This window comes from Schistocerca cancellata, chromosome 3 (genome assembly GCF_023864275.1).
Source record: "Schistocerca cancellata isolate TAMUIC-IGC-003103 chromosome 3, iqSchCanc2.1, whole genome shotgun sequence".
NCBI lineage: Eukaryota > Metazoa > Arthropoda > Insecta > Orthoptera > Acrididae > Schistocerca > Schistocerca cancellata.
Genome location: NC_064628.1, coordinates 658,942,214 through 658,956,925, shown reverse-complemented (window position 1 = coordinate 658,956,925; position 14,712 = coordinate 658,942,214). Strand labels below are relative to the sequence as shown.

Sequence of the window (14,712 nt, the reverse complement as noted above, 5' to 3'; positions counted from 1 at the left end):
CAATAAATAATCTTGCCCATATAGGGAGCATCATGACAGATGCGTGACCAGAAGATCGTTGTAGCTAGATATATACCGTAATATCCGAACCTACCAAAAATAAACACAAAATACATCGATTTAGGAAGAAAAGCAAATAAAAATTCGCTTTATGCCTTCCTAAGAGACAGTCTTTACTCCATCCAGTCTATGTAAGCGTAGACAGGATGTGGTTTAAATACAAAGAAATAGTATCGACGCCACTTGAGAGATATATACCGATTAAATTAGTAGGAGATGGTACCGAGCCCCCTTGGTACACAAAACATGTCAGAACACTGTTGCATAGGCAGCGAAAAAAGCATGCAAAATTTAATAGAAAGCAACCCACGTTTGTCCAAGTTTTACAGAAGCTTAAAGTTTGGCGTGAACATCAATGCAAGATGCCTTCAATAGTTATCACAACAAAACTCTGTCTCGAAATCTGGTAGAACACCTAAAGAGATTCTGGTCATATGTAAAGCATAGAAGTGGCAAGACGCAATCAGTATCTTCAATGAGCGGTAACAATGGTAATGTTATTGACAATAGTGTCACTAAAGCAGAGTTACTAAACAAGGCTTTCCGAAATTCCTCCACAAAAGAAAACGAAGTAAATATTCCAGAATTCGAATCAAGAACAACTGAGAACTTGAGTAACTGAAAAATGGTTCAAATGGCTCTGAGCACTATGGGACTTAACTGCTGATTTCATCAGTCCCCTAGAACTTAGAACTACTTAAACCTAACTAACCTAAGGACATCACACACATCCATGCCCGAGGCAGGATTCGAACCTGCGACCGCAGCGGTCGCGCGGTTCCAGACTGTAGCGCCTAGAACCGCTCGGCCAACCCTGCCGGCTTGAGTAACTGATAAGTATATATCCTCGATGTAGCGAAACAGTTTAAAACACTTAAGATAGACAAGACCTAAGGTTACGATTGTCAGGTTCTTATCAGTGAATGCTGATACAATGACTCCATACTTAGCAACCATATACAATCGCTCGTTCCGCATCCAAGGACTGGACAGTTGCACGATTCGCTCCAATACCCAAGAAAGTAAATAGTAATCCGCTGAATCACAGAACTTTGTCACCAACGTCGATTTACAGTAGGATTGTGGAACGTATTATGAATCCCCTCGAGAAAACTTCTTGGCAACTAGCCAACATTGATTCAGAAACATCGTTCTTGTGAAACATAACTAGCACTTTATTCTCATGAAGTAATGAGTGCTATCGACAGGGAATGTCAAATTGATTCCACTTTTTGGATATCCAGAAAGCTTTTGACACCGTTTCTCACAACAATTGCTAATTAAAATGCATGCCTATGGAGTATCGTCCCAGTTGTGTGACTGATTCGTGGTTTCCTGTCCGCAAGGCGACATTTCGTAATAACTGACGGAAAGCTATCAAGTAAAACAGAAGTAATATCTGGCGTTCCACAAAAAAGCGGTATAGGCCCTCTGTTGTACCTGATCTATATAAATGATTTAGGAGACAAAATGCTTGCCTACGGAGTATCGTCTTAGTTGTGTGACTGGATTCGTGATTTCTTGTCCGAGATACAGCCCTCTTAGATTGTTTGCAGATGGCGCTGTTATTTACCATCCTGTAAGTCATCAGATGACCAAAACGAATTTCTAAATGATTTAGAGAAGGTATCTGTACTGTGCGAAGAGGGGCAATTGATTCTAAATAATGAAAAATTTCAAGTTATCCACACGAAAACTAAAAGGATTCCGCTAAATTTCAGTTATACGACAAATCACTCAAATCTAAAGGTTGTAAACTCAACAAAATACTTAGTGACTACAGTTACGGATAACTTCAGTTGTATCGATGGCATAGATAACGATCTGGGGAACGCAAACCAAATACAGCGATCTATTGGCATATCTCTTAGAAAATGTGACAAGTCTGCTAAACAAACTGCTTACACTACGCTTGCCCGTCCTCTTCTGGAATATTGCTGTGCGGTGTGGGATCCGCATCTGACGGGATTGACGGAGGACATCGAAAAAGTTCAAAGAAGGGCATCTCCTTTTGTATTAATGCGAAATGGAGGAGAGAGTGCCACGGATATGATACACGAATTGGGATGGCAGTCACTAAGACGAACACTTTTTCACTGCGGCAGGACCGTCTCATCAAATTTCATTTAGTAACTTTATCCTTAGAGTGTGAAAACATTTTGTTGGAGCGCACCTACATAAGGAGAAATGGTCATCATAGATAATAAAATTTAGGGCCCGCGCGGAAACAATTGCGTGTTGGTTTTACTCGCTCGCTTTGGAATGGTAGAGATGTGGCTTAAAGGTGGTTCGGTGATCGCTGTGACGTCCCGACAGAGGTTCGAGTCCTCCCTCGGGCATGGATGTGCGTGCTTGTCCTTAGGATAATTTAGGTTAAGTAGTGTGTAAGCTTAGGGACTGATGACCTTAGCAGTTAAGTCCCATAAGATTTCACACACATTTGAACATTTTGAATGCTGTGACAGGCACTTAATAGTGTCTTGCAGGGTAATCATGTAGGTGTGGATGTATGTGTAGAGATCCAAGGGGTCAGAAACAACGGCATGCGGGTTGATGATGTGTCCTTTAATTTCCAGAAGACTTTCGATACAATAGCACGTTGCCGCTTAGTGAAGAAATATAAGACCAGCTGTGTAACTAGATTCATGACTTTCTAAGAGACAGAAGGCAACACGTCTTTCTTAACAGGGTGAAATCGTTCGATGCAACTTTTGGAGTACCCCAAGTAATGGTCACAGGACCGTTACTGTCCACAACGTATATAAATGATCTTGGTGGGTAACGTTGGAATCTCCGTTAGTCCGTTCGCAGTTGACGCTGTTGTATGTAGCAAAGTCGAAACGTTAGAAAACTGTAGCGAAATGAAAGAAGACCACCAGAGGATCGACGATTTTTGCAAGGACTTTCAGCTGATTCTTAAAGTAAACACATGTAAGATACCAGGACGAATAAGCCATTAATTTTCGATTACACAACTAGCGAAGAATCACTGACAACAATAAGAATAGCAAGACAGCTACGAAATGGGGTACGGACACATAAAAATAGTCGTAGCAAAAGCACATGCTAGGCTGAGGTTGACTGGAAGAATCAGAAGGTTGGTTGGCTTATTCGGGGGAGGGGGCCAAGCAGCGAGGTCATCGGTCCCATCGGATTAAGGACGGATGGCTAAAAAACAAGAAACAAAAAAAACGCCTTAAATCTGGGGAAGGAATCGCTCGTAAGTTCCAACGTGCTGCCGCCAGTCCAGGTAGCACTCTTACTGCGCATAGGGAATTAAAAAAGAATGGGTTGCAATGGTGGAGCAGCTCCTCATAAGTCACAGATGTCAGTAATGAACGCTAAGCAACCCTTGAAGAGGTGTAAAGAGCGACACCAAGGAACAGTGGGTAACTGATAACGGTTTATTTGGAGTTAAGAATCACTATACCCTGTTGCAATCTGGTGGAAGGGTTAAGGTTTCGCAAATGCCCGCAGAACATTACCAACTTTCATGTAAAGGCAACAGTGATGTGCAGAGCAGATGGTTTTACAGTATGGCGGGGTTTCTTTGTGGGTAGATGGTGTTTCACTTATTGCCCTTAAGAAGACGCCATATACGAAAAGATATGAACATATTTTACTGCTTTGCTTGCTGCCGACGGTAGGGGAACACTTCGAAATGGTTTGTGGACAACAGCATTCCTGAAACAGACTGGTCTGCCCAGGGTTCCGACCTGAACCTAATGGAACACCTTTGGTATGAGTTAGAGTATGTACTTCGCTGCAGACTGCAACGTCCAACATCACTATCTTCTCTGGTTTCGGCTCCTTAGGAAGAATGGGCTACTATTCCTGCACAGGCATTGAGGCAACTCGTTGAAAATGTGACCCCAATAGGGTGTAATCCGTAACAAAGGCTAAGGGTAGACACACCTTTTGTTAAGGTCCGTAGGTGCCCGGATACTTTCGATTACAAAGACCTGAAGAACCCTCCAGTACGCCCACTCAGGTCACTTGTGGAGTATAAACTTAGGTGTAGAGTGACGCCACGTTAGCGTGCGTTGAGGCCTTATTGCACGAGGAGCGAAAAGCTAAGTGATAGATTAGACCAGTGATTCTCAACCTCTTCACCTCAGTGCTCTCTTTCTGTCTTGCAACAATGACCAGCACACTCGAAGTTCACCATATGTACAAACTCTGCTTTATTCAATATACTTCTGTAATCATTGCTGGAAAAATGGGATGGTTCTTACACATAATTATCTTATGTTCTGATAATAAAAAAAGTCTTTTTAATTATTTCATTGAAATTTTTCAAAGTTTAGTTTTAACACGAAGTCATTGACTGGTGTGATCTTATTTTTCTAGGAATTTATATTATATCACATTGTCATTCTTTGTGACAGTCAACAAAGCACAATTTAAAGGTAAGTTGCGGGTACAATAAAAAATGCTGAACGGATAGCCTGCGCCGAACCGGTTTGAGGAATCTCTTGTCAGAGCTGTGAGACTGAGTTCATCCACTACGGGAGCGCTCTTGACGCCAAGACAGAAAACCTGCTGACATAATGGTTTGTGCATGTTGAAGCATTAATACTTATAAATTTGTAGTTAAAATATTTTCGTATTTATATTTCTTACTTCGGCTGATCTTGACTCTTTACTAAACTAACTGGTAACCAAAACATGGTTTTAATCTATAATACTAGTAATTAGGAAATTAAGTTCTCGTACCATTTCGTCTGTTGGTAAGTAAACTAAACACAGAATGCACGACAGCTCTCTCCTCAGCCTCCAACCCAAGGCTCCCTTTTCGTTGCACAGCCGCCCCTAGAAAGGAGATCGGACCAGGGAGCTGTAATGCCCCAGGTACAGAACTACTAGATTTCAGCACACCTGAGTGAAGCATTTTCGGCAGCCTCGACTACACGGGTGGTGTCTAACGTAGAAATACATATGATGCGCCATCAGTTATTAATACTGAAGCTTAGCTACTCCAGCGACAGGTACAAACGTTTTTAGCTATCTGTCAGTGACATGACTGGACATGGCTTTTATAAAGATTAGCGGAAGTAGAAATCTATGTACCTGCCGCAGAGACAAGAATAGGGATGTGATAAATGGTACGAACGTACATACAAGTGACAATTGCTTAGTTTAAGAAACTATAACTAGCATGTAATGCGAATGTATTTACCACAGAGTTCCAATGTCCAAGGGACGGATTCTAAGGTACATTGGCTTTCCAACGACCTTTCTGCGTCCTGTCTCCATCAGCCATCGGTGTTACGCCTTTGTCAAACGCTGTGTTCTCGATACCTTCATTGGCGGTTGCTTTCTGTGCTCTTTCTGAAATGAAGAGAGGTAAAAGAAAGTAGTATGACAGCATTTCTTAAATTTCATTGCGTATCTGTTGCTGATAGCGATAATGCTTCTATGAAGATGCATAATTTGAAGGCGAAATACAGTGTGGCGGTGTTGATATCATATGAACATTAACTGGCAGGAAAATCCGTTATAACGATAAGTAATGTACTGAGAGAGGAAAAATGCTAATTAATTATTTTTAATAAATAAACAAAATAGTGAAGTTAATTAATCATATTTGGTACCAAACTCTTATTGAGAGTGGAAAAATATAATTAAATATTTTTATAAATAAATAAAATAATCATGCTTGGTATCAAACTACAGGTTTGTCAGAGTACTTTGTTTCCAACCAGTATACAGTTTATATATGTAAAGTGTCTTCATTAGCACAACATTGCCTCGTTAGAACTTTTTAAACTTTTGGAATGTCATTTGACTTTTTGAATTTTGTGATAGCAAATATGTTCTAACATTTCAGATTTTAACAAGCTTGATACTATTTGTGAGGTCTGAGAGGAGACTGCCATTTGCAGAGTAAACATACTTCCGACCTGTGTTTCTGATTAGTTTAGTAATAGGACAAAGGCATCGAAGGTTACACGACACATTTATTATGTGGCAAAAATATCTTCATTTAAAGTATGGCAGGGAACCTTGTTGTGGTTTCGAAGACTGTGTGTGTGATAACTACACTCTTAAAAAGATCAATAACGACACTTAAATCCATGCAGCTATTTTTAAACGTCCAATAATTATTAAATGTCATGAAACATTTGCCTTTGACTCACAATGTACCAAAATTTGTTAAAAGTCTATTGTTTATTTCTTATTCGGGTCACTCGTACAGCCATATCATATATTATACAGTTATCACTATTTCATTACAGTATATATTTGTCAAATTTTCGTCAAGTGGCCACACATACATTCTCCCCTCCAAAATACTCACTTACAAGCGCACACGCACACACACACACACACACACACACACACACACACACACACACAGTCTCTCTCTATGTCACTCGTCAGATTTTTTAATGTTGCAGTTGTTATGTATACATTATCATAGTGGGTTTTCTCTTGATGTTTGATTGAGCCGCCCACTAACATGCCTACATAGTGTCTGCAAAAACAGGAAGGACATCCGGTTGCCCTCTACCACTAACACTGCCAAATCGAGACCAGCAGGACAGGAAAAAAGCCGGAGAAGAAGTTTGTTGTACAACGCAATTTTATGTTGCTGAAACTCTTAGGACACAAACATTTTCTTGTTTACATAGTTTCTCTGTAGAAGCAGATACATATTTCCATTAAGTTGTTCCTGTATCTGTAATATGATTTCGCCGAAGGGCCGATGAATGTGATACGTGACATTTCCAAATTATGTTCAATAATATTTGCATCTATCCTAGAACATTCGTTAACATTCGAGAATATTCGCCAAAGTTTGCGAACGTAATAGAACAGCCTAGAGTGTTTTCGCTTGAAAAATAAATTGAAGAAAAATACATTGATGTAAAAGAGACAGAAGATGTCCTGTGAACACTACAATATGACTGCGACCACCAAGGGTAGCACCAGACACAAAAATTAGTAACTGGTGGCGGATGGTTTTGGAGGTGTCATCAGATTAATTCAGAAAAGCAAATATATATCTGTCTCTCTGTGTGTGAAGAAGAAGGTTTCACATTTTCCCATTAGCAAATTCTGAATTCGACCTGATTTTAAGCATCGGCATTTAGGCATTCCTATTCTTTGTGTATCTTATGTTCATTCCAAGAGAGTCATGAACTGCGAGATGCCTTCATATTTGTGTTGGGTCCTTGCGGCTTGGCACTGACGGTGGGCTTAGTGACGAATGACCATGAGTATTCCTTTGCTCATAATTTGAACACGCTCTGTTCAGTTCTGAACTCTCAAATGTGAAAACGCAGTCTGGTCCGTTATATTTGGCCTGTTATCTTGTAATTGCTACCCTGTAGATGACGGTTTGGTACAAGTATTTTGATGGTTGCTACTTGGGCTTATAATACTGTATCTAACGTTCTATTTGCATGTTTGAAATATCATGGCATACCACAAACTCCTGTATCTGTCGTATTAGTTTCCAGTTAATTCGTGAATTTCCTCTTAGTCCTAAAAATTATCTCAGATACAACATCAGCTGTTTCCAGCCGAGATGTCTGCTAGTAAAAACAAATGACGGCTTTTTTGTCATTGTAGAAAAAATAAAAGGTTGAACACTAGGGCAGGCAATATCCATTATTATCGTTTTCGTCCATTTACATTAGAAGATATAACGAATCTTGCAGAATAATGACATAGTCTATATAGTGGCATGCAACAAAGCGTTTTCTTAACTACTAGTAAAGAAGCGCATGTGCAGAGTGGGTGAAGTGTGTTGTACCCGTCACGTAGATGTTCTGCCCAACATGTAGACTAAGGTGAGGGCCACTCTGATCACTCTTATCACTCTTAACCTTTTTGCATTATATCCAATATTCTTTTTCCATCAACGTTTTGATTTATGTGACGCAACCTGCAAAGACACCCTCTCCCATGGCAACCTCTTCATCTCATAGTAGTAACATGGCTGTTATTTCCTGCTGTCTTAACACATGTCCTGTCATATTTTAGTGTTCGCCATTTATTCCTTGCCCTCAGAATGCTGGGTATGTTATGGATACAAATTGACATTTGATTATGATTTTACATTCAGCGGCAGGAATCAATAACCTCTGAACTCTGACCTTGACCCTGACTCACAAGTGTCTGTCATGTGGTCATCAGGGTCATGTATGACATCACTGATGACCTCAAACTCATGACATCATCACTCAATAAAACCAATCTATCAATCAACAATTATAAATTAAAAATCCTCTCCCCTCCTTATCTCTAGTCAGTAAAAGTATAGTATTAAAAAGGAAAGATCCAAGATGATGGAAATGTCCCAACTACCTTAATGAAAAGTTAAAAAGAAAACTCCTCCCTAACTCCAACAAACCACGGTGTAACCACATCTCTAGCCAATCATAGCACAGTATTAAAACCCAAGATATTGAAACTAACCCTAGTGTGTAAAAAGGAAATTAAGAATTATTTTCCCTGATCCTCTTCCTTATCTCCAGTCAGTCATAGTGCATTATTAATCCAAATTGATGGGCATGTCCAATTGCGTTAGTCATAAATTTAAAGCCCTAACCAGTCAGAGGAAATTATTAAAATGATGCATAAGATTGATGTCAAATTTTCAATATACACATGAAGTCACAGTCCTTGGCCCCTCTCTTCTTCTTATTTCCAACCAGTCATAGTGCAGCGAGCTGATGGAAACAGACCAGTTTTGCTTTATACCCCACCCCCTCTTTCCAGCCTGTCAGAGTGTACTGTTATAAAACGGCGCCTGATATGAGGTCAAAAATTTATGTAACTTCAACTTAAAAGTCAGAGACATGCATTACATTATTTTTAAAGTACACACTCACACACACACACACACACACACACACACACACACACACACACACACACACACACACGCACTCACAGGTAACCTGCACAATGCACCTCCATTTCCTCTCCTCTGATTAGAGCCTAGTATTAAAATGAAAGAGCCACTCTCAATGTAGATTCATCTGAACTACACTCAAAAGTATTGGCACGATCTGACATATTTATCAAAAAGTACATTGCAAACGTTTCTCTCCTGTCCTCCAATCAGAGCCTAGTATTACTACAGATAATACAACGTAGTCACACTTGGAAATGTGTATCAAGAAATACATAAAACTTTCGGAACTGTAAAAAAAAATTACAATTATATTTTCATTATTAACATCCTAAGAAATCATTTATAGACTGGCTCACCAGTCACATCAGTAAACTTAAATTGATGTTATATATCTTTACCTGTGGAGTATTGGAACGAATATGTACTCTCTATAAATACACATATCGAAAAAAGTTTTGCAATCACCTCTGTTCCGAGAGTTCCGGAACCTGTACAAAAAATTGGAATAGAGATAAATATAAACATTATTTCCGCCCTTTTTATTGCTCATGAAAACCACACATTGCATGTTGTACATTGAAACCTTCAGAGGTGGTGGTCCAGATTGCTGTAGACACCGGTATCTCTAATACCCAGTAGCACGTCCTCTTGCACTGATGCATGCCTGTAATCGTCATGGCGTACTATCCGCAAGTTCATCAAGTTACTGTTGGTCCAGATTGTCCCACTCCTCAATGGCGATTAGGCGTAGAGCCCTCAGAGTGGTTGGCGGGCCACGTCGTCCATAAACAACCCTTTTCAATCTATCCTAGGCATGTTCGAAAGGGTTCATGTATGGAGAACATGCTGGCCACTCTATTCGAGCGATGTCGTTATCCTGAAGGAAGTCATTCACAAGATGTGCACTATGGGGGCGCCAGTTATTAATGTGCTAACATTTCACATTTGCAATGGCTTATCTCGCGCTTTCAGTAACATGTGATCTTGCAATGTTAAACACTTAAATACGTTAGCTAGTCAATTGTACTCCCAAAAGTTCACTACTCAACATTAATAATTTTTTGATATTGCGATTTTTTTCCGTCAGTGTAGATCTGCAGTGTTAGTCTAGATGAATGTAATGTTGTGTGTATTTTAAGAAATATAATAGACCATTTTAGTTGAGGGAATATTTAAGACATGAGGCGTTATGCGTTAGGTGGTGGTGGCAAGTTCCTAAGGGACCAAACTGCTGAGGTCATCAGTCCCTAAATACGTTAGATGTGAGGTGTTACTGTGTGGTGGAAACCTAGGAGATTATGAGGTGAATGACGAGCACCTAGGAGAGGAATGGGGGACACCTAGGGAATGGTGGACGTCTCTTAAAGTAACTGTGTTTTGTATAAAGAGTATGACGCTACTGAGCCGTAAATAGTATTCCAGCAAGGTAAGAATGTCGGCTTCTGGAGCTTAAATTCTGTACATTAGATCTGCAGCAGTGCCCTAGATGAATTTAACATTATGTTTAATTTAATGAGTAATCAAGACTCTAGGTGTACAATATTCAGTTTGAAGCTTCATTGTGGTTGCAAAGTGCGAGAAATCTTACATCTAAAATAATTTTATTTTGCTTTAATTTTCGTAGAGATCTCACACATTACGGTAAGCAGGGTGTCGTTTAATACGTTATACAGTAAATTTCCTGGTGTATATATTTAATTTGACGCTACATAGATCTTGCAAGTGGTTACCTTACGTCTAATACAATAAATGATAAATAATTTTATTTATTTTCTAAATACAGACTCTAACATTGCTTTTTGAAATGCCACACCTCTCTCTTGTTGGCTTTGATCATCTCGTGAGTGTCTTATGAGTATGTTTAAACAGAGCATGTCATTCTGTATCTTTGTAACATAAACATTAATTGCTTTCTAAAACTGAACATCTTCTTCCTTCCTAAAAATGAACGCGTATTTCCTTCCTTCCTAATATGATGTATGTTTGTCTTTTGGCTATGTTGTGTGTGTCGTTAACTGATTAGATGGTGCTGTCATTTAATAGTTGATTATAGGAAATAAGTCTATAAGCCTTTTAGCATGCCTTCGCGACATATTTATGACCGAAAATTTTGTCACAAGTTGTTGTACATAACGTCTGGTGGAGACATTAGTAATAATAGCAATAACTGCCATCTACTGTATGTTTCTAATAGTGCATTATCTTTGTCCTCCCCAGATTGGGAACTGAGAACAATGTAAGTGCGGAAATATTTAATTTGAGGTTGTATTGTGATTTACATCAGGAGTAGGCCTAGTTAATTACTTTCAGACTGTGAGTTTGCTTGTGCTCGCGTGCTTAGCGTTGTATTTTAGGTAACATCTATTTTCTGCAGTTATAAACCTGATTAGGTTATTTTTGGACATCGATTTCCAAGGCCTAACGTCTGTTGCAAATTGTTATTTGTAGCTATTTAGGAATCCAAATAGCATTACAGTAGCTGCTTTAGAGTGGACAATTGTGTTTTAGGCACTAATCTGACAACTATGGGTATATGTGAAATTGATATTACGATGCTTGACGTAAGCACTGTACTTTCTTTGCGTGTCAGACGTATTTTTGCTGCTATTTTAGACTTGGGAAGAATATTGTGACATTTGAAAAGCATCACATATGTGGAAAGTAATTAATTAAGCTTCTAATGTGCTTTACACCAAGTGTTGTACAAGGACAAAACTTCTAACATTTATTTTCTGCAGGGCAGACATGTGTTGATGACAGTAAGAAACTGGCGGTACAAAGAACGAACACTTAATGTTTTTACTAGTGCAAACATCTGCTAGTGACAGTAAGAAACTTGTGGTACAAAGATCGAACAGCTGACACTTTTAACAGTGTAGCCATCTGTTGATGACAGTAAGCAGTTGATTTTATTTCTTCTTTTTCAGTGCTTCTGGAAGAGTATTTAAAGTAAAATTCATGTTCGATAGCCAAGTATTACTAATTCGTTAATTATACTTAATAAGCAATTGTTGGTATTTAGTTATTTATAGGGAGTGTGTTATAGACTCACTCCAGTATTCTAAAGCAGATGATACATAGCTTCAAAGTAAATTTGTCATTGTGGCTGGTGTGCCTGTTGGTAATCGATATTTTGGAACTCACTAATGAGAATATAGCTGCTTATATTTCTGATAAATATTCTGGATACTTCTGAGCACAGCCCCGATGGGGGCTACATTGTAATAGTAGTATGAGGCTCTGACTGAAGGAGGAGTGAAGGAGATGGAATGCTATGCAGTGTACGTATAATACTTTACATAAATAATGCATACCTTTGATTTATCTGATTAAGTTGAGCTTACATAATATTTTAGAGAATATCTGTCATCATTAAGCATTACTTTCAATTTGGCATCAGTTACTCATTTTCCTACTCGGATAGTACAGGAAAGCAGCACACTGGTAGATAATGTTTTCAAAGATCAAGATACATTTAATCAAATAATAACTTTTAGTGTTCAGAATGGTCTTTCTGATCATGAGGAATAACTAATTACAGTATATGACATAGATCCATACAGTATTGCAAAACAATCCTCCAAAAGAGTATATTCAATTAACGAATTAACAACTGCAAATTTTAAGGAAAGCTTATAACAGTAAGACTGGATGAGGTGTCCAGGGCACTTGATGCTAATTTATAATTTAGTCTATTACACAGTACCATCGTGAGTATATTTGAAAATAGTTTCACTAAGAAAACAGTGAAACATAAGTGTATGAAACCAGCCAAAAAGCAATGGCTTACTAAAGGGATAAAAATATCTTGTAAACATAAAAGTGAAATGTAACTTACAGCCAGAATGTGTAATGATCCAGAAAAAGTCAAACATTATAAAAACTACTTACGGCATTAAAAAAAGATATTAAAAAATCCAGTAGTATGTCTGAGATTAACAGCCTCTTATGATAAAATTAAAACAATTTGAAGTATTATTAAAACAGAAACAATGCAATTGAGACCACAGGAAGATTTTATTACTACCAAACTCAATGAAAAGTTTGTTAACAAAAGTTAGAAGTAGAAAATATTGTTAACAATCATTTTTAGATGTTGTAGAGAAAATTTTATGTGGCTACTGATTAGAAAATGCAAGGCTGTACATGGACGAGGCAATACCTATACAATTTGATAACACTGATATTCAACCCAACTCTTCTACTGAAATCAGGAAAATAATAAATTCAATCAAAAGTAAAAGCTCACATGGAATTGATGACATTTCCAACAGAGTACTAAAAGCTTCGTCCAAACAGATAAGTAGGTTTTTCAGTCACACATGTAGCAGCTCACCAAAATAGGGCATTTTTCAGGATAGACTGAAATATGCTATCACTGAACCATTGCATAAAATGGGGAATAGGTTTGATGCTAACAACTACTGCTCAGTCTCACTTCTGACAGCTTTACCCAAAACTCTTTAAAAAGTAATATATTCAAGAGTAGGTTCACACATTTGTAAAAATAAAGTGCCAACAAAATGTCAATTTGGTTTTCAAAAGGCTTTTCAGCAGAAAATGCCAGCAGAAAATGTTATATATCCTTTCACTGATCAAATATTAAATACTCTGAATAACTGAACATCCACCACTGGAATTTTTTTATGAGTGCAGTGCACACATGGTTTAATTGACATTTAACTGGAACAATGCAGAAGGTAGACATTAATAGTGCAGATAGTCTGCAAAAATCAGCAGAGTTCTCTAACTGTGGAGGTATCAAGAATGGTGTCCCACAGCGTTCAGTCTTGAGTCCCTATTGTTCTTAATCCCTTATTGTTCTTAATATATATTAACGACCTGCCACTCTATAGTCATGAAGATAGAAAGCTAGTTATTTTCGCTGATGATACAGTTATTATAATCACACCCAGCAAACAAGAATTAGCTGAGGAAATTGTAAATAATGTCTTCCAGAAAATTAGTAAGTGGTTCTCTGCAAACTGCTCCTGCACAGGCCAAGAAGGCCCAAAGGCATCGACTGGCCGCCGTGTCATCCTCAGCCCACAGGCGTCATGGATGCGGATATGGAGGGGCATGTGGTCAGCACACCACTACTGTGCGCCCTAAAACTACAAAAAAAAAAAAAATCTCCCGGCCGTATGTTAGTTTCCGAGACCCGAGTCGCTACTTCTCAGTCAAGTAGCTCCTCAGTTTGCCTCACAAGGGCTTAGTGCACCCCGCTTGGCAACAGAGCTCGGCAGACCGGATGGTCATCCATCCAAGTGCTAGCCCAGCCCGACAGCGCTTAACTTCTGTGATCTGACGGGAACCGGTGTAACCCCTGCGGCAAGGCCGTTGGCTCTCTGCAAACTGACTCACGTTAATTAGAAAATAGCACAGTATCTACATTTTTGTACAGTAAATGGATAATATCATTGATAAATACAGACTTTGAACAGAAGTGTGTTGCTATGGCAGAATATTCAGAATTTATAGGTCTGTGCATTGATGAGAAATTGAATTGAAAGAAATATATTGCTGATCTACTGAAACTTTGTAATTCAGCTAGTTATGCTATTAAGATTATTGGAAATTTTGGTGATAAACATATCAGTAAATTAACCTACTATGCCTATTTTCCTTCACTGCTTTCATATGGCTTCATATTTTGAGGTAATTCATCACTAAGAGGAAAAGTATTCATTATACAGAAGAGTTTAATCTGAATAATAACTGGAGCTGATCTACTGAAACTTTGTAATTCAGCTACTTATGCTATTAAGATTATTGGAAATTTT

The 14,712-nt window shown here is 38.5% G+C and overlaps 1 protein-coding gene across 2 annotated transcripts in view; it reads right to left on the bottom strand.

Annotated features, from left to right (window-relative positions):
- Positions 1–14,712, bottom strand: part of LOC126175626 (sialin-like) — a 100,428-nt gene that overhangs the window by 11,439 nt on the left and 74,277 nt on the right. For both annotated transcript variants that reach the window (XM_049922510.1, XM_049922511.1), the window contains exon 8: positions 5,240–5,391. In XM_049922510.1, coding sequence (XP_049778467.1) covers positions 5,270–5,391 — 122 coding nt within the window. In that variant the 3' untranslated portion in view covers positions 5,240–5,269. The remainder of the gene's footprint in view (positions 1–5,239; positions 5,392–14,712) is intronic.